Source organism: Bombyx mandarina, chromosome 04 (assembly GCF_030267445.1).
Source record: "Bombyx mandarina strain Sakado chromosome 04, ASM3026744v2".
In the NCBI taxonomy this organism is placed as follows: Eukaryota; Metazoa; Arthropoda; class Insecta; order Lepidoptera; family Bombycidae; genus Bombyx; species Bombyx mandarina.
In genome coordinates, this window is record NC_143211.1 from 5,940,238 (window position 1) to 5,967,665 (window position 27,428).

Sequence of the window (27,428 nt, forward strand, 5' to 3'; positions counted from 1 at the left end):
TCATACAACATCCCTACTTATAATGAATTTGATGAAAATTAAGTCAGATTTTTGATCCCGCCCGCCGCCGCGCCGCAACTTGCAGAGTTATTAAAAGACATAAACACTTACAAACCGATATACAAATATATTAAAAACAGTATAAAAACAATTTAATATTAACAGTTTTCATTAAAATTAAGATAAGACTTGACCTAAAAGTCTTAGTTACCAGGCCATAAAACTCTTTAAAAAGAAATGATACTTTTTCAAAATGGTGGGTTTCTTGTAAATTGTCGTGTGCTCTTTATGTGTTATTGTGAATTCGTGCTATTGTAAACAGTGAATTTTATAGACGAAAGCGTATGTAATACCACAATATTATGTTAAATCCTCATGACTTAAATCCGTGTACATAAATGTACTTATTATTTTAGGTGAGGATGCGTCGGAAAAGTGAGCGTACCGCCAGTAAGAAGGCAAAGGCCTCTCCTGAAGTAAAAGTTGAAAAAGCAAAGAAAACAAGAACGCGACGTAGAAAACAATCTTCTTCATCAGAAAATGATTCTCCAGATGAAGCAAGTCCAGTGCGTGTAGCTGAACCCGTGGCGGAAGAGGAACGTAAACCACCACAAACTCCCGCCAAAGAGGAAAATGTGGACGAGTCTCCGGATCAAGTTTGGCAGGTTAAAACTGCTGAGGGATCAGGTGATGGTGGAGAAATACAAAAACTCAAAATTTGCTTAACACGTCCGCCATCTACACCAGAACGTGCTGAAAGATCGCCGCGTCAAAAAAGGAAACACTCGCGAGCTACTAGTTCTAGTGATAACCCTAGTGATACGTCGGAAGAAAAGAAAAAAAATAAACACCGTTCTAAAAGATCTTTTCGAGATAAAGATGGCACTGATAAAAATCAAGACAGCCAAGAAGAAGACCAAGACGCTGAAAATGAAGATAAAGAGAAAAGTGATCATGAAGTATCTCAAAGTGAAACAGAGGCCAAAGTAGAGACTTCTGTGTCTACAACAAATAAAGAAAATAAATCAATTGAAGAATCATCCGAAGATGCTTCAAGCAGTATAAAATCTAGTAATGTTGTAGAAATTTGTGCTTCTGTACAGGACGATCCTGTTGCTGATACAACTGTTGGATCACCCAGACCTGAAACAAATGCTTCACTCAAACTCGACTCAGTATCAGCTGCGGCCGCTGAAACAACTGAAGTAAACAATGAAAATACTGATGAATCCATAAATGATGAAAAAACAGAGATAACAAATGAAGACAAAACCGTTGAAACAACAAATGCTGAGTCTGTTACTGAAAATAATGAATCAACATTAGATACCCTAAAGGATGAAACTGTTTTAATTGAAAAGGAGGAAACAACTGTTGCAACTACCAAAGACACATCTCAAACAGAGATAAATGAAACTGAATCCAATGACAATAAGTCAACCAGCAGAGAAAGAAGTGATTCTGTTGACAAATCAGAGGTATTAGAATTACATCCAGAAGAATCAAAAATGGAAATACAAGATTTGGAGATAAGTAAATCAAAGGATATTGAAACCAGTGAGGAATTAGAAGTAACTGTGGATCATAATGCTGAGGTAAGTATTAAAAAAGGACAAACAGACAGCAATGAACCAGAGACAAACACTGGAAATGCAAAAGTTATTAATGAATCTGATGTTGTAGAGAAATCCAGAAAAACTTCAACAGATTCTGGACAAAGCAATGAAGTGACCAAATGCAATAATGGGAAATATTCATCAAACAATAATAGCAGCAATAGGAAAGATCTAGGACAGTCAGATGAAACAACAACATCTCAAAGTGAAATTGTACCAAATGGTCAAATTGTTCCAATTGTTGTAAATAGGAAAAGAAAATGGGGATCTAGACCAAGTAAACTAACAACTCAGAAGTCAATTACTATATCAACTGATGTGTTGAAGGATATCATACCAAATGTAAAACCTGTTGAATTTGATGAAGTTATTGAAGAGAAGAAACATAAAAGAATAGAAGTTAAAGAGAAAATTGATCGGCCTGTCTTGCCCAAAATTGTTATAGATAATTCAGAAAATGTTGAACAAAAGAAAAAAGATGAAAGAAAAGAGAATGACAAAGACAAAGAAAACGTTAAACTGAAGGAAATGAACTCCAATAGAAAAATATCGATTATCAAAGAAAAAGACAGTATAATTGCAAGACCGCCCAGTCCACCAAGGCACAAACAGTCAAATATACTCTTTATCACCAATTTAGTCAGGCCATTTACACTATTGCAACTCAAAAACTTACTGCAAAGAACTGGCAGGATAGAGGAAAATGGGTTTTGGATAGATAAAATAAAATCTAAATGCTATGTGAAATATGAAACTGAAGAGTAAGTATAATTTTGTTTAAAACTTTGTTATAATTTTCCACAGTTTAATTGCTGATATTAATGTACTTATAATATATTTAACTACTAATTTCAGTCAAGCTGTTGAAACAAGACATGCCTTGCATGGGGTGACATGGCCTGTATCAAATCCAAAGACTTTACATGTGGACTTTTCAACAACAGAAGCATTTGACAAAGCATTATCCAGTGAGGAAGCAGAGAGTGCTCCACCTTCGGCAATTCCAGGAACAGTTGAGGATTGGCTTCGGGAGCAAGATCTGAAAAGAGAGGCAGAAGTGGTACGGTTTCTTAATTTTTATGAATGAGGACTTAGAAAAATATAAAAGAAGTCTATTTTTGTCACATATAAAAATTGTTTGCCTTTAGTTTTTATTGATTTTTTTTGTTCTTGTAACTAAGAAAATTAAAGAATTCACTTTTATATTCAGGAAAAGTCATGGGAGCGTAAAGGAACTATGAGGGAGTGGGATGTAGGCAAAAATGATAAAGACAAAGAGAGAGACAAGTTGCGACGTGAAGAGCGTCCATCTGAGAAAAGACGACATCGGACCCCAGAAAGGAGCCCCGAACCAGGTCTATACCATAAACCTTACTTTCAATTACAACTCAAAATTTTTATTATTTTTTTATATATACGTCTCTAACTGCATATATGAGTGGAAATGTAAAAAGGGGAAATATAATTACGTTTTTATTCTTACAGCAAGAAAATTCAAAAAGAAAGAAGAAGAGGCTCCTGCAAAATTACTTGACGATTTATTTAGAAAAACAAAAACAACTCCCTGTATTTACTGGTTACCACTGTCTGCTGAAACGGTAATTATATTTATTCATAAATAGAAATACAGAACAGAACAACATAAATGAAGTGTGCAACTTTAGTAATCACATGAATATCATACTAAACCTTGTAGCTTAACTATAGTAAGATTTCAAAAACTGAAAATGTCTTTTATCAAGTAAATGAATTAAACCATGATAAGTTATTAAATTAGACATTTATTTATTATATTAAATTAGATATATTAAAGCAGCCACTCGCCCCAACTTCACAAAGCCCCCAGGTGAATTAACCAATTGTGCTGAAAGTAGATGACAGTATGTAATGAATTAAATATACTAAATGTATTGTAGATACTACTAAAATATATTTCAAAATTTTAGGTCTCTGAAAATCTACATTTGTTTTAGTTTAATTATTATGTTGGTGTTCAATTATTTATAAAATAAATTAAAATATTAAATGATGAATCTCCAGAAGTGATGAACTTTAAATTTATTTGTAACTTGTAGCAGGTAAATGAAATTTCGTGTATGATTGAAAATGTCAGAGTCCCTTATTTTACCAGCCTAGATATAGATCACATAATAAAAAACTCATTAACGAAATTATTATAAACTGACAATGTTCAGTGTAGGGTATTGTCAGCTTTTATGGGAATGTGCAACCATTTAGTCCATTGTTATGATATCGGGTGATTATATAAGAGGGATTCGGGCAATTTGTTTACCATCTAGAACAGGGCTGTCTAGACAACGGCCCGCGACGCATGTTTTAATCAGAAAATAGTTTTGGATATAAATTGTTTGGATAATAGAATTTTTTGTCAAAACATATACCTGATCAATATTTGGTATAGTTTATCTTTATTCTTGTAACATTCCATTCCCGTGACATTTAAAAGTGAATTTATCTTTTACCTACTATAATTTTTTTGAAAATATTTGTCTACGGTCCTCCCGCTTTTGTAGTAAATATAATTAGCCTGCAAAGGTATGTATGTAGTTTGGACAGCCCTGATTTAGAGAATTAAAAAACAGAAAGAAACTTGGGTAAATTGTAATTGTTTTACGACAAGTACTGACTGTATTATTCATATCCGTTTTAGATTGCAATAAAGGAAGAGCAACGTCGCCAGCACATGGCCGAGTATGAACGTCGCTTACTAGAGCAACGTCGGCCGCCGCCCCACCGACGTCATTAGCATGGTCCGTCCTGCATACATTCATTGAACATTTACATAATCACACCACTTATCAAACATAACACTCACACATTTCATATTAAAACACAGTGACACTTCACAAGCTCATACTCATCTAATATAACTGTCGATCTTCGACATTTTTCTTTCAGGTAGCATTTTCTTAAGAAGTACTTTTTTAATTACTGTGTTAACTAATAATAGCATATGAATTAGGTTCAAGTGCACAGGAAACTCGAATGGATTTTAAATTGTAAAAAAAAAGATATCAGTCATCGTCTGAATTTATTTTATACACAATGTTATAGAAAGGCAAGCTTGGAGGGAAAGCTATGATTTAATTCGTCGGAGTACCGCGGTCACTAACACGATGCCGGGGGATATGAAGTTCGGCTCTGAGGATGTGCGCGGGTCCTACGCTGACTTGATGATTGTCACAACGAGATATTGGCGATACTTGTAGACGTCTTGGGACGTTGTCGATTAGTTGTTGCTAAGCAAAGTTGAACTGACTTGCTGGAATTTTATGACCGGCGATAAATGTGCGAGCGATAAATGTGACGAGAATGGAGCCGTAATTAAAAATGCTCAAGTCAATAAGTCTATCGTGAACTAGTTAAACGAGGGCGCCGTTTACAGTATATTTCCAGAGAAACAAAAGAATACAGGAGGCATGTTTGATGTCTGTCTAATGATTAGTCTAGAAAGCTGCTCACTTGGTGGAACGCTGATCGGCATGGCTTAATCGGAAGACGTTGTATGTTTCCTACGAATCACGCAGCTATGTGAAAATGTGTTAGATCCTTCTGTCATATAAATTCTGTTCTGTCCAATTATATATTCCAGTCACTGTACGTTGAATAAATACTTTTCAAACAGTAGTTGGTTTTAGTTGCTATTTTTATTTACTTCTTCTAATGCAGATTATTAAGAAAAACAGGAACAGACATAAAACAAGAAAAAACCTTGGTATCTAATTGAAAAGAATACTGAGTAAAATAAGGACGCACAACAATTTAAGTACCCCTTGTGTTGCTGATAATTATAATTAGTCACGAGATTGGCCAAATGCCCGTTTCGCTCCAATTGAAAAAAACCTTTGTACTTTAAATATACGCCCATAGACATCTACAACGTAAATGCCGCCACTCACCTTCAGATATAAGTTCTAAGGTATACTCGTAGTTACAACGGCTGCCTCACCCTTCAAACCGAAACGCATTACTCCTTCATGGCTGAAATAGGCGGGGTGGTGGTACCTGCCGTGCGGACTCACAAGAGGTCCTACCACCAGTAATTATGCAAATTATAATTTTGCGGGTACGATTTTTATTACACGATGCTATTTCTTCACCGTGGAAGTCAATCGTGAACATTTGTTAAGTACGTATTTCATTAGAAAAATTGGTACCCGCCCGGGATTCGAACACCGGTGATCGCGAACATGAATGCACCGGACGTGTTAGGTATCCTTTAAGCCACGACGACGACGACTTGAAATTCTTCTAATTACCAGCTCATCCTTAAAAGTAATAAAGAAGTTCCTCTTCTGTTATGATTTTTGCCAGGATGATGATGATGATTGGGCTTACTACCACCATTGGGTATTACCACCAATAAAATGACTGCTAATATTTTTTCGAACGGGAACAGATGACTACTTCGAATCAAACACTGGTAGGAACCTTGCGGACTTACAATAGGTACTTTTAATTTTATGACTAGTAGGTATTAATTTTGGCCAGTTGATTCCTGCGACTAGGATTTGCACCACTCGATAGCAATGTTTAATATTTTGATTCGTATGAGCCACCGTGATTTTATTAACGGGAACTTTGAAAACGACTAGAAATGAACTTTATAAACAACTAAGTACCAGGATAACAGGATTTAATATGTATCAAACACTGTCTATCACCTATATTTGTTTTTAATCTATTGTGAAGAATTCAGTCGACCTTTTTACAAGTGACGACAGAAAACTTGGTCAATTATCATTATCAGAAGATATTCTTTATCAATGGGATAAAATGGTAATTTTATTAGATAAGTTAGTCGCGTTGGCGCTTCAAGCCAACCGCATGTAGTTTTTTCTGTAATCCACCATATTACAAAAAAAATGGTAAGTGCAAAAACATTTTATGATTAACGAAAATTTATTGATTTAACTATGTACCATAAATTACTAAATATTAGCAGCTTGTTAGTATTATTGTGTACTGAAATCGCCTGTCGACTCGTTTGTTTGGGATAAATTAAATATTAAGCCTACAAATTATCTTCAAAGAGGAGGAGGTAGACTTAAGAAAAAATGGATGGAATGCGTGAAAGACGATATGTATAAGAGGGGAGTGAGGTAAGAAATGGTATATGATAGAGGAGTACGGCTGGAGAAAACTTGTTGTATCGACCCTAGGTGACTGGGAGAAGGGCAGGAGTATGATAATAGTGATAAATATCACCAAATATGCAATGGGACATATGAAACGTTGGATTAAATTGCTATTTGTAATAAAGGTCGGGATGTGGTGGTGCGTGTTAGCCGCTGTGGTTACAACTGCATCAAGCCAGAGCTCCTTTACTCTGGAGGAGTTCGTTACAGGACAATTCACGCAACGAGGTTTTACCGGCGTCTGGATTTCTGGTTGGTAATCGAGATTGTGAAATCGTCATCATAATATGAATTCATCGGTGATTTTATTCGTCAGAAAGACAGCAAACAGATATTCTCTTTTGCAATCTGTTAAACGGTGTACAAATGAATAAACTAAAAAAAAATTAAATATGTCAAGGCGTACATCTTATCTGTGGTTCTCACTTGTATTTTATTTAAAAATTTATTTAAACCTACATATTTTAGAGGTTTTAAAGCTTAGGAATCAATTTATAATGACTGGTTCCATGTATGCCTGAAATACCGTCCTGCTTGTTTCTTAGAAGAAAGAAATATAATTTGTTTTCCGTTAATTTAACCACTCAATGCTATATATACCTATCGTAGATTTCATCAGACATCAATCTTCATCAATAACAAAAAAAACTCTTGCTAGTGCCAGACAATAGATAAATATGGTAAACATTACGTACACCACTAAAAATTGAAAATATTTGGAATGATCAACAAAAACAAAAATTAAAATATTAAGACATACATTTCGAAAATTATTATTAGAAAATTAAGCTCAAAATGTCTTCAGTGTATCATAATTGAGATTTATGATACTTTTAAAAGGAAATTATTACACCTACAGTTTTAAGAACTTTATCATTATTCGAAAATATCTTGATGTGGGTACCTACTAATTTTGTAGTACATTAAAAAAGCATAAGTACACTTGATAGGGATAAAAAGAAAATTGAAACTTTTTGGTAAATATGTAACAGAAGGTGTACTAAAGACGAGATGATATAAAGACGAGATGGTATAAAGACGTTACCTATATTAATTATTTGTTTATGCTTCGCAAATATCGATAGGTTATTGTTATTTTATATGTTATTGTTATTTGAAACCCTTAAGAAAATATAAGCCTTATAATTTTGAATTTCAGACACAGAATTCACGTACACAATTGCTGGTGAACCTGGTATTCACATGTTCAATGTACAAACTTTGACAAGTAGTGTACTTGTTGCTGGCGATCTTATGGTTCGTAATTATTTATAACATACTGAACGCCTACAAATCGATTTATTCATCAGCTTCTAAAGCGAAGTTGTAGGCTTTCTTTGCCAAAAAGATAAGGCGTCCAGTGCAAAGCGAGTTTTAATAAACCGATCCACCGCATTTAAATTTTTACCGAAACCCATAAATGTCACATCATGAGGTGGTTACCTTGAGATGTGATATCGAAGTCTCATGGAACAGTATTGTATAATATTTGTGCAAACGGGATCGTATGTTTGGGCGCTTAAAATAGACTGATTAGTGCTGTCTATCCGAGTAGGCTTATTATGTAGGTATAGACATCATATCCCAAGTTGTTACGGTAATTAATTTACTATGCTGGTATGATTGCGGTGCGCCAACTTCAGTAGGTACATGCACTTAGATTTGTTTCGGATCTGATGCCGATTTTTTGGATTTATGTGACATAATAAGGGTACAGTTAAATGTTTTAGAAATAACATCCTGTATTTCATATGTTTATTAATTCCCTATCTATTCGCTGGTAGCATAAGGGACTATTCCAGCTTCACGCGGACAGACACCTAATACAACAAACAAAGCCCTCACGAGTTACTACCATTATCGTTACTTTCGTGCATTTGACAAGTTCACTTCAGTTTGAATGCAACTAAGACTAATTTTATTTCTTAATGTTGGTGAAAAGGTACTGTTTGTTATCTTGCTTATTTCTAGCCCAAAGCCATTAGAAATTGTAATTATAATGGATTTCGTTTTGTAAAGGCCTTTATGTCAGAAAGAGCACTGGTATATGCCCGATGAGGTTATAGCGATGTATCGGCTATCTCTATGACAAACCAATTTTGACCTCATTATATTAACTTAAAAAAATTCTCGACAGGCATTTTTGAATACTAACAATCCAATTCTGTCAGCTGATAGAGCCTACATTCTGGCTCCTAGTGAAGTTCAACAAGTAAGTGTTACTACGGAAATAATTAAGTACAGGATTTTGTGAGTTCTTCTCTGATTATAGTTTAGTAGTTTCAAACACAGGTAGAAATAGAGTTTAAATTGAAAGTGCTACCAAGCATGTTCCTATAACATCTCAAACTGAAAAACGACAAGATGCAGACATCTAACTATTAAGCTATTGAGGCTAATTATTCCAAATATGTATAGTTTCTAAGAGAACATAAGTTTACAGTTAGGATTTGTTGTTTCACGCTGATGATGTATTTAAAAAAACCTTTTTTTTTTCAAATAACTCATTTTTGGCCGAGTGTGCCCAATTACGATTAATAAATTGTACTTAATATGTATTCCTTATCAATGTGTTCTATAAAACACGATAAAGATATTGATAATCTTTTAATAATTATCGAATAATGCAATAAGTCCTTTATTGTTTTATAGGTTTACCGGTATTCAACAACAGCCAAGTTCGCCCTGTACAATATAGCTACAGCGTAAGTACCTACGTTGTGATACATTTAAGTCGTAATTAGGTTAGGTAGATTGACGATAGCTTCAGTCAGACAGATCTGAATGTTTTTTTTACTACAATGCTATAGAAGAATAGGGATGGTTTTTTCATTTAATCAGAAATAATAAAATCCAGATATCTTTTTTTATTCATTTAAATTTAAGGCAAACATAAAGGTATTTAGGTGGGTGGATGCAAACATATCGTATGGTTTGATGATGTTATTGTAACGTATCAAATTTTTTTCGCTTTTTATCATTCAAATCGGAACGCATAGCTGTTTGGATGCAAAATAAGCATGAGATCATAATACACGCAATAATTACTTACGCAAATAGATAATTTTCATCCAATCCAGGACATCCGTCGACATCGCGAATGGCCAACGTCTCCAGTTATGCATCTTCGGCGGTGGACACTCCCTCGCCTATGTGCTTAACAACAACGTTTATTACCTACCCGAGAACAGGAATCAAGCTATTCAACTTACGAATGACGGTATACCCGGAGTCATATACAATGGACACACCGATTGGGTGTACGAAGGTATAAAAAATAATAATGTAGTTTTTAGTGATATATCGAAGTTGGAGAAATGTGATGCTTTTTCTCGTTCCGCAGAGAAAGGATGTTAGAAAAATCAATTCGTAAACGTAAGGTTGTTTATGTATGTTTCATACTGGTACACGAGCCGGACTTCTTCTAGATATGACTTCTCTCACCTAATTATTAGCATTATCAGCGTTTTAATTATTTTCTTCTTTGAAAATTCTTCCTGTACCCACTTCTGGCTTCCATAATTTTAGTCCGTTCAAATACAGACAGATAAAAGAAATATAAAACATTTATTTAAGTATTCTAGAAGTTCAAAAACTATGTAATCTTTACAAAGCTTTTATTTTGAGACTTAAGGAAGTTTTAAATAGAGATAGAGCACGAGCATACTTTGCACAGGCACAGAATAAATGATTCAGTACATACATCTATTTAAAATTTTACTGTCACCCGAGTGAAATGTCCAAGTTCACCAAAATCAAAACTACGTCTAAGTTCAGCTAGAGTCGAAAATCGTGGGCACAAACGATCATGTTTTTGCTATAACTATGCATATTAGGTTATGGCCAGAGTGGTAAATGTGGTCATAATTTTTTTTTTTCATCTTAGTTGGAGCTCATGGCCCACCAGATGTTAAGTGGCTACTGGAACCCACCTTGAGATATGAGTTCTAAAGTCTCAGTATAGTTACAACGGCTGCCCCGCCTCACCCTTCAAACCGAAACGCATTACTGCTTCACGGCAGAAATAGGCGGGGTGGTGGTACCTACACGTGCGGACTCACAAGAGGTCCTACCACCAGTAATAATAATACTAAAACGATAAGTATTTATGCCAAGCGCTCGGCCCCACTGGTGCTAATCAATACTGGAGCCCATTGAAATCACAAAGTAAGTGGCATCACCCATATTTAGTCTAAGTGTGGGGTATAAGTCTCAGTCGTCTTAATTATTTGCTTGGAGCAGGAATAGGCAGGGTTCTGGTATTTACCCGTATGGCTCAAAGTACGCCCTAGCATACCAATCCGTGGAACTAAATTTTCGTTTGTAATTGCTTTAGGGTGGTACTTTATTGGCGTTACCGTTTCTAGAGTGCTCTGAGGAATTGTATCATGTCGTTTTTACTCCACCCGCCAACAGAGTAGAGTTCACCCATACTACCTGGAGCCACTGCGTTCATCCACAGTGCGTTTCCAGAGGTCTTTTTTGCCACGTACCATCCGGCTTTGGAATGAGCTCTACTCCACGGTGTTTCCCGAGCGCTATGACATGTCCTTCTTCAAACGAGGCTTGTGGAGAGTATTAAACGGCTGGCTCAGCCTCTGGAATTGCTGACGTCCATAAGCGACGGTAACCACCCACCATTAGGTGAGCCGTATAGTCGTCTGTCTATAGGGCAATAAAAAAAATTTAGAATAGTCGGTATATAGTAAAATATTAGATTATGTGTGTTGATTTCAATATATTCTTGAACAGAGGACGTTATGTATACCGGACAAGCGACTTGGTTCTCCCGGGACGGTTCATATCTTGCGTTTGCAACGTTCAACGATACCGAAGTCGAGAGCTACTCGTACTACTACTTCGTGGACAAGTCCAACCCTGACGATTTATATCCCGAGCTTGTTGATCTTAAGTATCCGAAGGTAAGTCATTTATAAGTTAAGTGAAAAAATATGTACTATTTTGAAATTCCGTTTAGTAATCAGTAAGTTTGAATGCTTTGAAATTTGATTTTTTAAAATTCTGTGATATCTGTGGTAACTGTAGGGTCACACACACATGCTTAATAACGTACGTGCCGTGTTACCTGGCTTCGTGATGCAAGGTGTCATCTTCACCATTCCACGCTTGTGGGAAAAGGATATTGGGACGATAGTCCAGTTGTAACGGTCATACAGCGAACACAGTTCCACTTAGATAGCTATAATAAAACTGTATGTACCTATTGTATTTTCCATAAATATACAAGTGTGTGAGTTAATAACACCTTTCATTTACAACAACTGGGCTCATCCTAAAGTAACCATTAACATCGATTGGTCTGTAATCCCTATGCAATAAATAAACCAAGATTAAAATCCATATTATTTTTTACTATGATTGGCAGGTCGGTCGTACCAATCCCACAGCAGTGCTGCGCGTAGTTAACTTGAGAGCTTTGGTTGAAAACAACAACTTTAATTTCATCACCGTTGAGCCCCCGGAGGAGGTGACTGCAGACCACATCCTCGGCGGAGTGGTGTGGCCAACCGACAACGAAATCGCGGTCCACTGGCTTAACAGACGTCAGAACAAAACTGTGTTGCGAATTTGTAATGTGGTCACATGGGTTTGTGAGGTTAGTATAATAAACAAGCCCGCTGAGTTTCTCGCCGGATCTTCTCAGTGGGTCGCGATTCCGATCCGGTAGTAGATTCATTTGCGAAGCAGCTACTCTTGAGTTGTTAGGTCTCCTTCGGAGGCGCTCGGGCAGTTGTTAGCAAATCCCGCCCCTCTTGGCTGAGCCTTTGCTCGCCCACCTGTCCTGGTGAAACTGGAAAGGCCTTCGGGCCACCAGTAAACATTCAAACATAAAAAAAAAAAAAAAAAATTATAAACAAAACTGTTATAAAATTGGCAATAAAGTTGTGAACTTCGAGATGAAGCCGTAATTTTCATATTCGAATTTGAATGAAAAGTTTTTCTCGAACGATTCCGGTTGCAAAATCAAAAAGTGGCTAAAAACGATTCCACCTCCGTCACGTGTGCTCAGTGAGTTTCACGTTTTTTTTTTACTAATCGCAGCTGGTCTTTACCAGAAGTTACAAGCTAAACGTAACCTACAGAGAAAAATAAAAAAAGTTGTGTGGTGTCGTGGGACACCGGATAGAAACGAAGTTCCTTATTATAAAAATATTAATTTTAAGTTCTATTCGAGGTATAAAGAAAATAATTATTCGGGTATACATTTTGTATTATGATTTTTTTATTGATAAAAAAAACTACTTTACAAAGGTATCAAATTTATTTTATTCACAATGATTTATAAAAAATATATAATAAAAATATGTTATTTTTTGTACGATAATACAAAGTTAAGTCGTACACTGTGTGCATTACTGATTTGTACGTTTTTACAAAATTAAGTGGTACACTGTGTGCATTACTAATAAAAATTTTACGTTACGGGCGTTTTTTCTCGGTTAGGGTACCCCTCCGCATCTTCCCATAAGGAACTTCGTTCCAAAAACAACATGATCTTTGTTCTGCAAAAACTTATTTTGGAACTCTTCATTTTCATTAAAAGAATGAGCATCGTGAGCAACCAAATGGCTGGGTACCGATCGCGTTACCCCGCTTCAGTAGCAGAGGCGACTTCTACGTGTCTACCCGGTGGTCCTTCCCGCAAGCCGATGGTAACATCTGGCAGCACCTGTACGTCAGCATGAGGGTCGCCGGACAGATCATATCCAGTTCGATAACACCTGGAGCCTTCACCGTCAATAACTTCGTCGGAATGGATGAACAGAATCTAGCTTAGTATGCATGATTTTAAACATTATTTTTGTTTTACTGTTTTAGCTTTGCAAACAAGACTTTCTTAATTTATTAGAGACCAGCTAACCCGGCAGACTTCGTTGTGTCTCAATCGATAAATAAAAGACCTAAGCTTTTTTGTAAAATAAACTTAAAACAAACAAAAGGAATCCTTCCGACGGGGACACATCAAAGGAAAAACAAAATTGTTATTTTTATTTAACTCCAAGCATTTTCATATTTATTCACCGTTTAAATCTTCTCTGGACTTCCACGAATAATTCAAGACCAAAATTAGCCAAATCGGTCTAGCCGTTCTCGAGTTTTAGCGAGACTAACGAACAGCAATTCATTTTTATATATATAGAAGAAGAAGAAGAAGAAGATAGAAGATTAAAACGTGCTGCCACACACCTTGAGACATGGAGTCGAAGTTTCAATTGTATTGTTAATGACTTTAAAGCGAAACGCATGAGTCCTTCACAGAATTTTCTTCTGGACGTTGTTACGCAGTATTCGGACGCCAGAGATGTCGAGAGATTTAACTTCTTTGAGATTGACTGCTACAGCATCTTCATAGTTGTTCTTCAGATTTGTGCCTGTGTCTACGTTTAACACAAATGTCGTAGTTTATGTAACATGTTCGATAAAAAATAAAAACGTAACGCATGGATTTAAATCCGTGTAAATGGTACATTGAGATACCACACAACTACGTTCTGTATTACTGGTGGTAGGCCCTCTTGTGAGTCCGCACGGGTAGGTACCACCACCCTGCCTATTTCTGCCGTGAAGCAGAAATGCGTTTTGGTTTGAAGGGCGGGACAGCCGTTGTAGCTATACTGAGATCTTAGTACTGATATCTCAAGATGGGTGGCGCATTTATATCGTAGATGTCTCTGGGCTCCAGTAGCCACTTAACACCAGGTCCACCCAACTAAGCAATAAAATAATAATAAAGAAAACGTTCTTTGATATCCCCAATACCTTGAATAGCTACTACACTCGCACCGTGACAGACATGCCGTGGCGGACTCAGTTGCACGTTGCGGGGGCCAATACAGGATGTCTGAGCTGCGATCTGGTGTTGCCGGACGGGGGACCCTGCACGTGGGCCACGGCCACAGCCAGCCGCGGCGGATCCTACCTCACCGTAACCTGCTCGTCGCCCAACGAGCCCTCTGCTACTTACATCATCAATCCGAGGGTAAGGCTTCCTGGGCGTGTCATCATCATCATCAGCTTACAGACGTCCACTGCTTCACAAATGTCTGACACAGTGTAAAATTTTATCAAAATATAGAAAATAATGTACCAGTCGGTTGTTTTGTAGCACTTCAAATATTAGAATTGTTCTAAGCCCTTCTGAAGCCAAACCATCGCTTCTGGTTCTTATAAATAGCTTTGTGAATGATTCCTACGGCAACAGTTCCCACAGCAGCATTAGCCTTTTAAGACGGCAAAGAAAGGCTCTTTCGTGGTGACTATTTGCACATCCAGATTGCCAATGCTTGCAATGATCTTAATCCAGATTGCTATGATCTTAAATTAATACAAAGATTATGACTGGCAACGCCACAGTATCATTATATATGTCTACACATTAGATGACAGCAGGATAAATACGAATGAATTGTGTGCGGCATACTATCTTTATGATCTGAAAACACACAAAGATAAACCAAATAAAATGTAAAGTAAGATTTTCAAGTTAGTTCGTTGTGGAGTTGGGAGGCGAGCCGTGTAACGTTTCTATATAAGCTTTGCGTCTGAATAATCCTTTTTCTTCTCCTAAAGGGTTTTATACTTCCTGAAAATGAAATGAATTATTTTGATGTAAAGATCCAACCAAAGACAATTTAAAAAACAAAATTACTGTTGACAATTTTGCCTTTTGACAACTGTTCTAGAAATAACCAAAAAACCGTGGCGGATTATTTAAAAGCAACTTTCATGTAAAATATAAGTTGAAACGTATCGTGAGAGCTCTCGAATTTTAAAGAATGATTAAAACAGGTTATCGATCATTGGCTGATGCGTCAGTCAGTTATTAGTTTAGTAAAGTTGCAGCTTATTGCAACGCTCCTTAGATAAGTTTTCTTGAGTACTAACGAAGTTTGCTTTTTCTTCTTCTTCTTGCTCATATCTCAAGTTGTGAGGTCGACACAGCATGTCCTCTTATCATGCTGCATCCCGATTTAAATCCCTGTTTGTCATGAGTTATGTGACCGGTCGCCTGTCTGACCTCTTTGTGTTATATCTTCAGTAGTAAGTCGAATGCACCTTGCTATAAGAAGGGTATTTTCTTGTTTCTTTTATTTAATCCGTTTTTAGTTCTATGATTTGCATTTTATTATGATACTAGCCGTACTCGCCCGCTTCGCTAGGCATTTAAAGTTAACATTATTATTAGGGAGTCCAATACTCATATAAATATTAGCCTATCCTTTAGGTACATGTATTTTCTACATGGATAACAAGTTTCAAGTCAATCGGATGCACGGTTCAGTAGTTATAACGGAACATCCGTAAAAACCACTGTAGATTTATATATTAGTATAAATTAGGTGTACACTTAAGTCTTTTCTGGTTTTTGTGATAAAACAAAGACATGAATTTCAAAGGATAAAAATTTTGAGTTTATGAAATATTGGCCTTCGGCTTCTACACACTTAGTCCATCTTTCAGGTAAATTATGAATACCTTTGCCAGAAAAAATATTTGTCTTTTGCGGTAAGGCGTTTGATTTTAAAAATAGCAAATTTTATCCATTATTCATTCTATAGTAATAAGATCCCTTATGCTCCTACAGACAGAAAAAAAAGATATACCTATGTATATAAAAATTGCAGTCAAGAATTTGAAGTGTTCTAAAGATAATTTAACATTTAGGCATAGTTTCATGCGTCTGCTGATACTATCCAATATTTATGGTGTACATATTTACTTTTGCAGACCCGTGAGACGTTATACGTGTGGGAGGACAACGCCATAGTCCGTCAGCGCTTGATCGGGAAGACTCGTCCGGGCAGCATCATCACGACGGTGCCACTTGAGAACGGGTTCCCGGCGCCCGTGAGGCTACACCTGCCGCCTGGACTGGACGTTAACGACCACACTACTAAATATCCCATGGTCTTCTATGTGTATTCAGGCCCCAACACTAACACGGTCTTTGACACTTTCACTGTAGGTATGTATTGGAAGATATTGGTAGGATCTCTTGTGAGTCCGCGCGGGTAGGTACCACCACCGTGCCTATTTCTGCCGTGAAGCAGTAATGCGTTTCGGTTTGAAGGGTGGGGCAGCCGTTGTAACTATACTTGAGACCTTAGAACTTATATCTCAAGGTGTGTGGCGCATTTGCGTCGTAGATGGGCTCCAGTAACCACTTAACAACAGGTGGGCTGAGAGCTCGTCCACGCATCTAAGCAATAAATAATAATAATTTGTACATTTTTTTTAAGTTATTTCTCTTTTTATCAATGTACCATGTGCCACTTTAATTAACTTGTCCCAATCTTCCACGGTCAGTGTGCTTTATTAAGCACTGCTTGACATTTTCAGAAATCTTTTGAAGATCATTGTAATGTATAATGATAACATGCCCCTATTTAGCCGACGTTCAAGACGTATTTTACAACAGATCATAAAATCGCGTTTATATATTCAAATTTTAAATTAGGTATTCGATTATATTGCGAGCATTATGATAAATCTTTCTTTAAAATAAAAATGCCTTGCCATACAGGCAGCGTAGTGGGTGTATCCTATATTGCCATTGGTTAATTGTTGAAAAGGAAATTTTTGAAAATCGATTTTCGTCCTATAGCTCCTAACCCAAGACATTACTGCACCTGTTCCACATATCAACATATGTATATTTAACCAATTATAGACACAGTCGACGTTATGGCGAAAGTTTGAGAAAATTTTAATTTACCCGTTTTCATTTAGGTTATCATTCGTATTTGACAACGAGTCGTAACATGATCTACATGGTAGCCGATGGCCGCGGCTCTGGTCTCAAAGGACAAGACATTCTGTATTCCCTCAACAATGCCCTCGGAACTGTCGAAATTGAAGATCATTTTGTCATACTGAAGTAAGTTTACATCAATGCATTTGTCTAATCTGATTTGAAATTTCGCCAGGTTCCGGATATGTTAAATACTCTTAGTATTCATATACATATATTTTAACATTATATAAGTGACGGCAATATCAATTAACTTATTGAAATTTACGACTACATATTAATCGAACAACATCAATGAAGACACAACTTATTATAATTTTTTAAGCTGAAATACTTGTTACTCTAAAAAAAAACCAGCTTATTTCTAAAGCGACAACTTTTCATTTCACACAAGATATTATTTTACATAATACTCCATTTGGAATCATATTATTATTAATTAATTTTAGTACGTAATAAGATGAATTCATAATTTTTTTTTTATAACAAATAACTAACCAGCTGACATAATTTATTTTATCATTTTTCAATTACAATTTGATAAATACGACTGACTATGTAACTAGTATTTCTGTATTAAAAACAAAGTCAGCCAGTAAACTGAATAACAAACCTATGATCCACATGGTTCGTTGGAGAGAAACGACCCCAGAGACGGGCGCCAATGACAATTCGAACGACCTTCTCATGCATGAGGTCGCATGTGTTTCATGCGTTATAAAATGGCATTTTTAAGATCGTAAACAGATAATAAAAATACGGACGTGCATACAATTGCATTTCATTACAGAGAAGTGTTGAATCGGTACGGGTTCATCGACCGCGACCGGATTGGCATGTGGGGCCACAGTTACGGCGGGTACGCGACGCTCTTAACGCTCGTCCACGACAATGACCATATGTTCCAGTGCGGTGTTTCAGGAGCCCCTGTTACTTCATGGCTGTATTATAGTGAGTTTTTTTTTAATGCTCAAGACAGTTGGTCGAATTCGTGGCTGACCTTGTGCTAAATAAGTAACTAAAACCCGCAGACGTCACAATGAGAAGGCCACTGTAAAGTTTTGTATTGTTTTACAGCTCAAAGAAGATTATGTAAGCGTTTTTGACGAAAATTAATAATTTACAAGTTGTATTTGTTTATTACAGAAATTTATTTAGAAAAGTATTGAAGGTGTCGCTAGTTATCGGATGAAATGCGCCCTTTGCCTCAAGGAATTTCATCACTGTTATAAGTAGGGACTCAATATAAAATAGGGCATAGCTTTTAGATGTGTTGAAATTTTAGTCAAGTATCTCAAAATGGATACCGAATAACTCACAGTTTTCAGCTCTAGTGAACTAAAAGATTCATTTTCAGCTACGCTTGTTTTGGTTGGCTATTAAAAGCTAGTATCGTATTTTTAATACAAGAATATTTCGTCGGAATTTATTTATTTATTAATTTATTTATTAGGCACACAATACACATCACAAGATAAAAAAGATACATAAAAAAGAAACAAAATCTGTCTTGCAACATAAGCTATGTGCGCACGACTAAGCAAGACAAATTGCTGAATTGGTACACAATATTCCTTACAATTATACGACAAAACAACACGATAACGAAAACTAATCTAACTTGTAAGGAAACAATGTTATTCACAATATACATTAAGCAATTACACTACTTAACCTATTATTAACGTTATTATGGAATTACGTACGAAACTAGAGATTCATTTTATACATTGTTCAGAATGAATCGCCAAAATTGTAAATACAAGATTGCATTTAAAATAAACTTACCATAAATCTAAGTTTTCGTGGCCGTAACATAAAATACAAGCAACATTACATATCTGAATTTTTATTTATAAACTAGCTTTCTGTCCGCAGCTTCGCCTACACTTTTTATTTCTCGTGAATAGAGACTCGTGTTTAGAAGTAGGACGAAAGGTAACTTGTATTTATTCGTTCTTAGGGTTGAAACTATTTCCGCACAATCACAATATATCGTCAAAATAGTTTCAGTGATTTGTGCATGAAAATGTATCAAGCAGACAGTGTTACTTTCGTATCAATTATCAAATTTCAAATTTATATCTATCCAATCAATCTGTATCAAATTTATCTCTGTCCACTTGTACAAAAAACTCGCCAAGTAAGCAGATAGACAGAAAATAATTTAAATTTCGTTTTTTTATGTTATATTTCTCTTAAATTATTGCCTGTTTATTTCAATGTACAGACATCCGGAATTCTGCTGTTTTATCATATGTATTGTTTTTACTTATTGAGGGGAATCTTGTCGTGCTAATGGCCGTTTTCTTTAGAATTACCGTATTAAGATTTGTAAAAACAAATGCACAATTGAAGTTTTATAATTATGAAAAGGTCCCATTTGGGTTTGTATTCGATTTCTAAACAATATGAAGTTTTAAATAGCATTATGTTCAGAAATACAAAGTTGTTGGTGTATATTCGATACAAAAAGCAATCGAGATTTGTGAAAAAAAGTTTTTTTATTTTTTTTTATTGCTTAGATGTGTAGACGAGCTCACAGCCCACCTGGTGTTAAGTGGTCACTGGAGCCCGTAAACATCCATAACGTAAATGCGTCACCCACTTTGAGATATAAGTTCTAAGGTCTCAGTATAGTTACAGCGGCTACCCTACCCTTCAAACCGAAACGCATTGCTGCTTCACGGCAGAAATAGGCAGGGTGGTGGTAACCTACCCGTGCTCGCTCACAAGAGGTCCTACCACCAGTAAGATATATACATATATAGTCGAAGAAATCAAATGATTTCATTTTTATTATATAGAAAAACGGTTTTCGTTTTCGAAATAAATTTGCATAACGATGTATTTAAAAGAAATCCGCTTGTGCCTATGCGATACATTGATTATAAACAAACCAGTTTCACGAAATATGCCGTTAAATTTATTTAAATCGGGTATTTCCATGTAAACAAGTGTCGGAGAGAAAGTGTTTTAGGTTTTTAAATTACGTGAAACTAATAAATTGTAACCTGCTTCGTAGTCACGTTTTCTACAAGGTGTAAATTTCGATTCGTAATTTTTTTTATTTTTTAAACTAAAAAACTATATCTGTGATTTTTTTCTCTTGTTTTTATTCAACTAGTTGAGCACCACAGTATGAATTATTATTACTATTGGCCTTATACTTTTATGAATTGCTGCCTGTCAGATGTAGGATTAATACATAAGTAAAACTTTAGATATTGATAGGACGTAATGTGAGCTATTGAGCGGAATGATAATGGTGGTAATGATAGTGGCCTTCACGGGTAGACACTATTGTCTTCTTTAGAACACTATAATAAACATTTGAACTCGACAACAAATTTGGAAGCCGTCGTGGCCTTAAGGATAAAACGCTCGGTGCATTCGTATCGTGTGATACGACCGTGCCGGTATTCAAATCCCACAAGCAGGTACTAATTTTACTAATGTATGCACTTAACAAAAGTTCACAATTGATTTTCACGGTGAAGGAATAACATCGTGTAATAAAAATGAACCTCGAAAAAATTTTAATTTGCATAATTGCTGGTGGTCGGGCGTCTTGCGAGTCCGCAGGGGAGGGTACCGCCACCCTGCCTATTTCTACTGTGAAGCAGTAATGTGCTTCGGTTTGAAGGGCGGGGCAGCCACTGTACTGTAGAAACTGAGATTTTGAACTTGGTCACATGGTAGGTGGGGGCATTTAAGTTACTGCTGTCTATGGGCTCTGGTAGCTACTAAAAAAAAACTAGGCGGGCCGTGACCTCGTTTACCCATTTAAGCGAACGTTAAATAAATAAAAGAAATTTAGGTCATGATATTCACTTTGTATTTCCTATAATTTACGGTTACTATTTGACACCAGCAGAACTGCTGCTAACCAGTAGGTATATAACATTATCAATAGTTTATGTAGTATAACTGCAGTCTTAAAATTATTTTTGTCCAACTTTTTTTAGCAGGTAGGTATATGTCTCACTAGTATTTTTTATGAAGATATTTCGAATATTTTTTGTGGTGCTGTCGTTAAACACTACTTTCTATATTTTTATAAGTCTACATTAACGATAGACATATTCAAATTCGGAGAGCGGATATCTAGATTAATAGAGGTGACTAATCACTGTGTGTGTGTGTGTGTGTCCACATAGCTATGGTCTGCAGACTGTTTGATATATCAAGTTTGGTAATCACAGAGACACAATCAGCTATATGTATTTTGAATTTTTAATAACAAGGAAGTGTGTGTGTCCTTTGATCATTCGTCAGCATAAGCTAATCTGTGGCCCGGACGTGTTAGATAGCCGGTGTTGTATTCATATCATTGTCATTCATAGTGTGATTGCACTGGGGCTTAATAATACACTAGGTATAAATATTTAACAAAAAAAATTTAACGGTTATGGCAACGAAGAAATACATTATATGTACTATAGATTCGCCTATTTCTGCCACGAAGCAGACATGGGGCATTCGTGTTGTCACGTCTATGCACTCTGATAAATGTTGAACATCAGATGTGATGTGGCCCATCTGCCTATTCCTCTCTAAAATGCTCACGAAAAACGCAATTCTTCTAGATACAATGTATACGGAACGCTACATGGGACTTCCGACTCCAGAAGACAATTTATCTGGATACGAAGCCGGTGACGTCACGCTCTTAGTCGACAAACTGGCCGGTCATGACTTCTACATCATGCACGGAAACGCCGACGATAATGTGCACTATCAAAACGCAGCGAAGCTTATGAGAGCGCTGCAAGAGAAGGACATACCTTTTGAGCAGATGGTAAGTTGTGATAGCGGTAGTTGTGACAGTATTATTATTCTGTAATTGTCATTGACATAATGCGATATTTCCGTTAGCCGTTTCCTTACATTACAAATAAAATTGTCAACAAAAGTAGCGCGGGAAAAATTAGTACTGTTTTCAAAAAAGTTCATATGAAAATGATACTACATACGACATTTTTTTTTTATATGATGTATAGGTATAGGTTTTTGAAAACCAACCTTGTCCATTTTGCCATAACGTCTTTTATTGTTAATTATCTTGACACTCCTTTAACAACCCTAAAATATATATATCTAAGTAAATAACAAATAATAGATACTATAATTTACAATAATACTTCAAGAGTATATTTTGTTTGGCGAATATTCTCATGATAACGAAATCGCCGGTTTATGATTTCATAAGCACCCTATTCGGTTTGTAATCTAATATTAATGGAACGCTGAATTTAGTCGTTAACGAACTATAACGGTAATAAAAATAATAATAACACTATAATTTGTAACTTTAACTATATATGAGAACCAAGACAAAAATGATTATTTATAAAGTACGACATCAACACGATTTATATACGACACCAAAAATCGCAAACGATATAATAAGTACTCATGTTTTTCATTATTGCTATAGGTGGGTGAGTTTGTGCCCATAGACTAAGTGTTAAGTGAGAATTCAAGCTCTTAGTTATCATCTACTTTCAGACATGAGGCCATAGTTGGATTGTTTGGTATAACAGCTGTCTCACCCTTCAAACAAGAGGTCCTGATTGTTTCACGACAGGAACAGGCAGGCGGCTGGTTTTTTTTGGGATGTAGGGATTGCTGGTTGCTCGGAAAAAATTTCAATTTCACCACGACGGACGCGGATCTTGAGAGCTAAATCGAGAGGTCTTTCTAACATCTGTCCCAACGCTATCGAAGGAGGCCTGACAGCTGAAAAGCGACTGCCTTACAAGTGTCTCTGCCGCCGGATCGGAATCGCGGCAAGCTGGGAAGATTCGCCGCTGTAGCTCAGCGTAAAACGTTATTTCGAATTGGATCGGGTGGATTCATTAAGGCGTAGAATCAGCGGTGGCCAGTTTCTGTATGAGCCAGGGAAGGGGGGCTTAGAGGTTGTCACGACAAGGGGGTCGTTACGTTTCATCGTTGCGGTGAAGTAGCATTCCAGTGCTATATACTTACTACCTACTTACTCGCGCTTATAACACGTCCAGTAAATATTAACTTTAATAAGGTTTGTGTAAATAATGTTTTTATTCCACGATGCTGCTCCTTCCTTCATCGCGGATTTCTTAATACGCCATCCTCCAAATGCGAAAGTAATCAGAGGAGTACACTGCAATCATTAATTTAAATTTTCTCATAAAATGTGCCAATTTTGCAACAACGAACAGTGTGACGTTAAACAAATTCAAGGTCGAAATGAATGTCAATGTTAGTGGTATTTTAACATTCAATTAATGCAATGACGCGAGCTAACGTAACCGTAACTAAACCCAACGATTAAGACGAAGCGATAAGACGACACGAACGAGTTTCGAATAGAAATTTTAAAAATATTGACGGTTTGTTTTTTAAATTAAATCATATTTTGTTTTTGGAATAGAAAACGAAAGTTATTAGTGATGCCACTCAAGATAAACTAACAGCTTACATTGAAACTATGCTCTTTCAAAAAAGGAGCTCGATGCCAATCTCTTTTCGCTTGACACACAAGAACTTCAGTCCCCTGAATGACCGTCTTCGGTCAGACGATACTCTGGTATAAGAAGATAAAGTATTTGGGAGTTACGTTGGGAAAAACCTTACGTCTTCAGATAGAGTCAGTTTGAGGAGTATCTGTCCCATAGGGGACACTTTACAAAATCTCTTTTCGATATCGAGTCGAGGGAACCCGCTCCTCCCCACGACCTATCACAGCTGGAGTCCCGCAAGGCTCTGTCCTCTCACCCCTCCTATTTAGCTTATTCGTCAACGATATTCCCCGGTCGCCGCCGACCCATTTAGCTTTATTCGCCGACGACACGACTGTTTACTATTCTAGTAGAAATAAGTCCCTAATCGCGAAGAAGCTTCAGAGCGCAGCCCTAGCCCTAGGACAGTGGTTCCGAAAATGGCGCATAGACATCAACCCAGCGAAAAGTACTGCGGTGCTATTTCAGAGGGGAAGCTCCACACGGATTTCCTCCCGGATTAGGAGGAGGGATCTCACACCCCCGATTACTCTCTTTAGACAACCCATACCCTGGGCCAGGAAGGTCAAGTACCTGGGCGCTACCCTGGATGCATCGATGACATTCCGCCCGCATATAAAATCAGTCCGTGACCGTGCCGCGTTTATTCTCGGTAGACTCTACCCCATGATCTGTAAGCGGAGTAAAATGTCCCTTCGGAACAAGGTGACACTTTACAAAACTTGCATAAGGCCCGTCATGACTTACGCGAGTGTGGTGTTCGCTCACGCGGCCCGCACACACATAGACACCCTCCAATCCCTACAATCCCGCTTTTGCAGGTTAGCTGTCGGGGCTCCGTGGTTCGTGAGGAACGTTGACCTACACGACGACCTGGGCCTCGAATCCATTCGGAAATACATGAAGTCAGCGTCGGAACGATACTTCGATAAGGCTATGCGTCATGATAATCGCCTTATCGTTGCCGCCGCTGACTACTCCCCGAATCCTAATCATGCAGGAGCCAGTCACCGTCGACGCCCTAGACACGTCCTTACGGATCCATCAGATCCAATAACCTTTGCATTAGATGCCTTCAGCTCTAATACTAGGGGCAGGCTTAGGGACCCCGGTAACCGTACTCGTCGAACTCGACGTGCAACCTAACCCATGCATCAGCCCGCTGAGTTTCTCGCCGGATCTTCTCAGCGGGTCGCGATTCCGATCCGGTAGTAGATTCATTCGCGAAACAATTGCTCTTGAGTTGTTAGGTCTCCTTCGGAGGCGCTCGGGCAGTTGTTAGCAAATCCCACCCCTCTTGGCTGAGCCTTTGCTCGCCCACCTGTCCTGGTGAAACTGGAAAGGCCTTCGGGCCACCAGTAAACTTTCAATCATAAAAAAAAAAAAAAAAAAAAAAAAAAAAAAAAAAAAAAAAAAAAAAAAAAAAAAAAAAAAAAAAATTAATTCGCATTGTTTTTTATTGTTTAGATGGGTGGACGAGCTCGCAGCCCACCTAGTGTTAAGTGATTACTGGAATCCATAGACATCTACAACGTAAATGCGCCACCCACCTCGAGATATTTATTTCTAAGGTCTCAAGAAGCTCCACTCTTCAAACCGAAACGCATTACTGCTTCACGGCAGAAATAGGCAGGGTGTTGGTAGGTATCTACCCGTGCGGACTCACAAGAGGTCCTACCACCAGTAATTACACAAATTGTAATTTTACGGGTTTGATTTTTATTACACTATGTTATTCCTTCACCGTGAAAGTCAATCGTGAAGAATTTTTAAGTACGTATTTCATTAGAAAAATTGATGCCCGGCTGCGGGATTCGAACCCCGTTGCATTGCTATATACGAATGCACCGGACGCCTTATCCGTTAGGCCACGACGACTTCAAACGCCTTTTCATGAACTATGTGAATTTGCTGTTAGTTCACGCGGTGCTCACCCATGTAGAGTTCCTCGATAACCTACAATCATGTTCTTTTGGGATAGGGAATAGGATGGGAAGACAAAGTCAGAACGCTTATAAACAACGATACGACACGACCACCCCTTTAACGTAGCCTCCACTAACTAAACCGCAGACCCGGCTCACGCAGGACTTATAGGATCCAAGACGTTTTGATGGATCTATCGTCATATTAACGATAATGGAAGCGAACACGTTGAAGAGGTTGACGTGACACTCAGCCCATAGCATTTGCTTGGTGAGTTTCTCGCTCTTCTTAGGGGGTCGCGATACTGATCCGCTGGTAGATCCACTCCGGATGCAGCTGTTTCTGAGCTGTCAGGCTTTCTACAGCGGTGCGAGGGTAGATGTTAGCGAACTTCACACCCGGTTGATCCCTCGTATTCGCCAACAGTCCGGTGAAGGTGGAAAGAAATATGGGCTTTAAACATTTAAAAAAAATTAAGCTATTACACAAGGATTGCTGTGCTCCGTTTATTTTTAATTTTACTATGCAGAAAATATTAATTAAATAATTTAAAAATACGACTGCCCGACCAAAAAAGTACAGTAAAAAGTAATAAAATTATTATCAGTGTCGTTCGGGATTATGTGTTCGGGATGATCTAACGCATTTTCGATACAACCAAATATGTTTAGCGTTTTCAAGTTATGGTGGATCAAAGAAGCTCAAATATATACACACATCTAGATGAAAACATTACATTCCTTTTTTGGACAGTCGTGAAAATTACTACAGAGTCGAGTTATTAATGCCGACGGTTGTGTACCCGTACCGTCAGAGTAATTGAAATAAATAAATAAAAAACCATATTTTTCTTCCAGTCATACCCAGATGAAGCTCACAGTTTGGCGGGAGTGAATATGCATCGGTACAACGCTATGGATCGATACTGGACTAGGTGTTTGCGTATGTAGTAGTTTCGTTTTAAAACAATTTGTAGAATAATAATCATAATAATAATATTCATGGTCTAGTTACATCTGTGGATGATGAGAAATGTCTTAATTTCACTATGATGTAATTACATGCCGAGTCGAACGACCACAGTTTTAGTCCGATTTGGAATTAGAAATATGCCTAATCGTACAAGATTGCTATTAGAATTACCGTTAAAAAATTTTTTGGTAATCTGAACGGAGCTTACAACAAGTTTTTCAATGTAGAATAATTTATCAAGAATAATACACTACTATATGATTAAATAAATATTTATGTAGAATTAATTCATGTAGTGATATTTTGACAATATAATTATGAATATTTTTTGTACGTCATACATTAGAACGCGATATTATTTTGCTTCCTCATCTGTATGTAAATTAATAATTAATTATTGATGTTGAGTTGCATTCAGTTGTATATGTGACTTTTGTACAAAGCTGTCATATAAATGAAATAAAACCATTATTTTGTA

The 27,428-nt window shown here is 37.0% G+C and overlaps 1 protein-coding gene across 1 annotated transcript; it reads left to right on the forward strand.

Annotated features, from left to right (window-relative positions):
* The first annotated feature begins 207 nt into the window (after positions 1 to 207).
* Positions 208 to 27,428, forward strand: Acci (apoptotic chromatin condensation inducer-like protein). Its single transcript, XM_089740406.1, has 20 exons — positions 208 to 342; positions 417 to 2,377; positions 2,472 to 2,676; positions 2,827 to 2,971; positions 3,102 to 3,214; positions 4,288 to 4,382; positions 6,753 to 7,027; positions 7,935 to 8,032; positions 8,913 to 8,987; positions 9,428 to 9,480; positions 9,856 to 10,043; positions 11,528 to 11,697; positions 12,162 to 12,392; positions 13,341 to 13,573; positions 14,567 to 14,777; positions 16,526 to 16,763; positions 17,528 to 17,675; positions 18,340 to 18,500; positions 22,139 to 22,350; positions 26,836 to 27,428. Exons 2-20 carry the CDS (start codon positions 423 to 425, stop codon positions 26,926 to 26,928), a joined length of 4,899 nt encoding a protein of 1,632 aa, XP_089596532.1. The 5' UTR covers positions 208 to 342; positions 417 to 422; the 3' UTR covers positions 26,929 to 27,428.

What these genes read in the sequence shown, in the direction of transcription:
- Acci (XM_089740406.1), top strand. Translation starts at nt 423, where the DNA reads ATGCGTCGGAAAAGTGAGCGTACCGCCAGTAAGAAGGCAAAGGCCTCT. An exon ending in CCGCCCCACCGACGTCATTA is followed by an intron (nt 4,383 to 6,752) that starts GCATGGTCCGTC and finishes TAAGAAATGGTA; the next exon opens with TATGATAGAGGAGTACGGCT. An exon ending in TTGTTGCTGGCGATCTTATG is followed by an intron (nt 8,033 to 8,912) that starts GTTCGTAATTAT and finishes AATTCTCGACAG; the next exon opens with GCATTTTTGAATACTAACAA.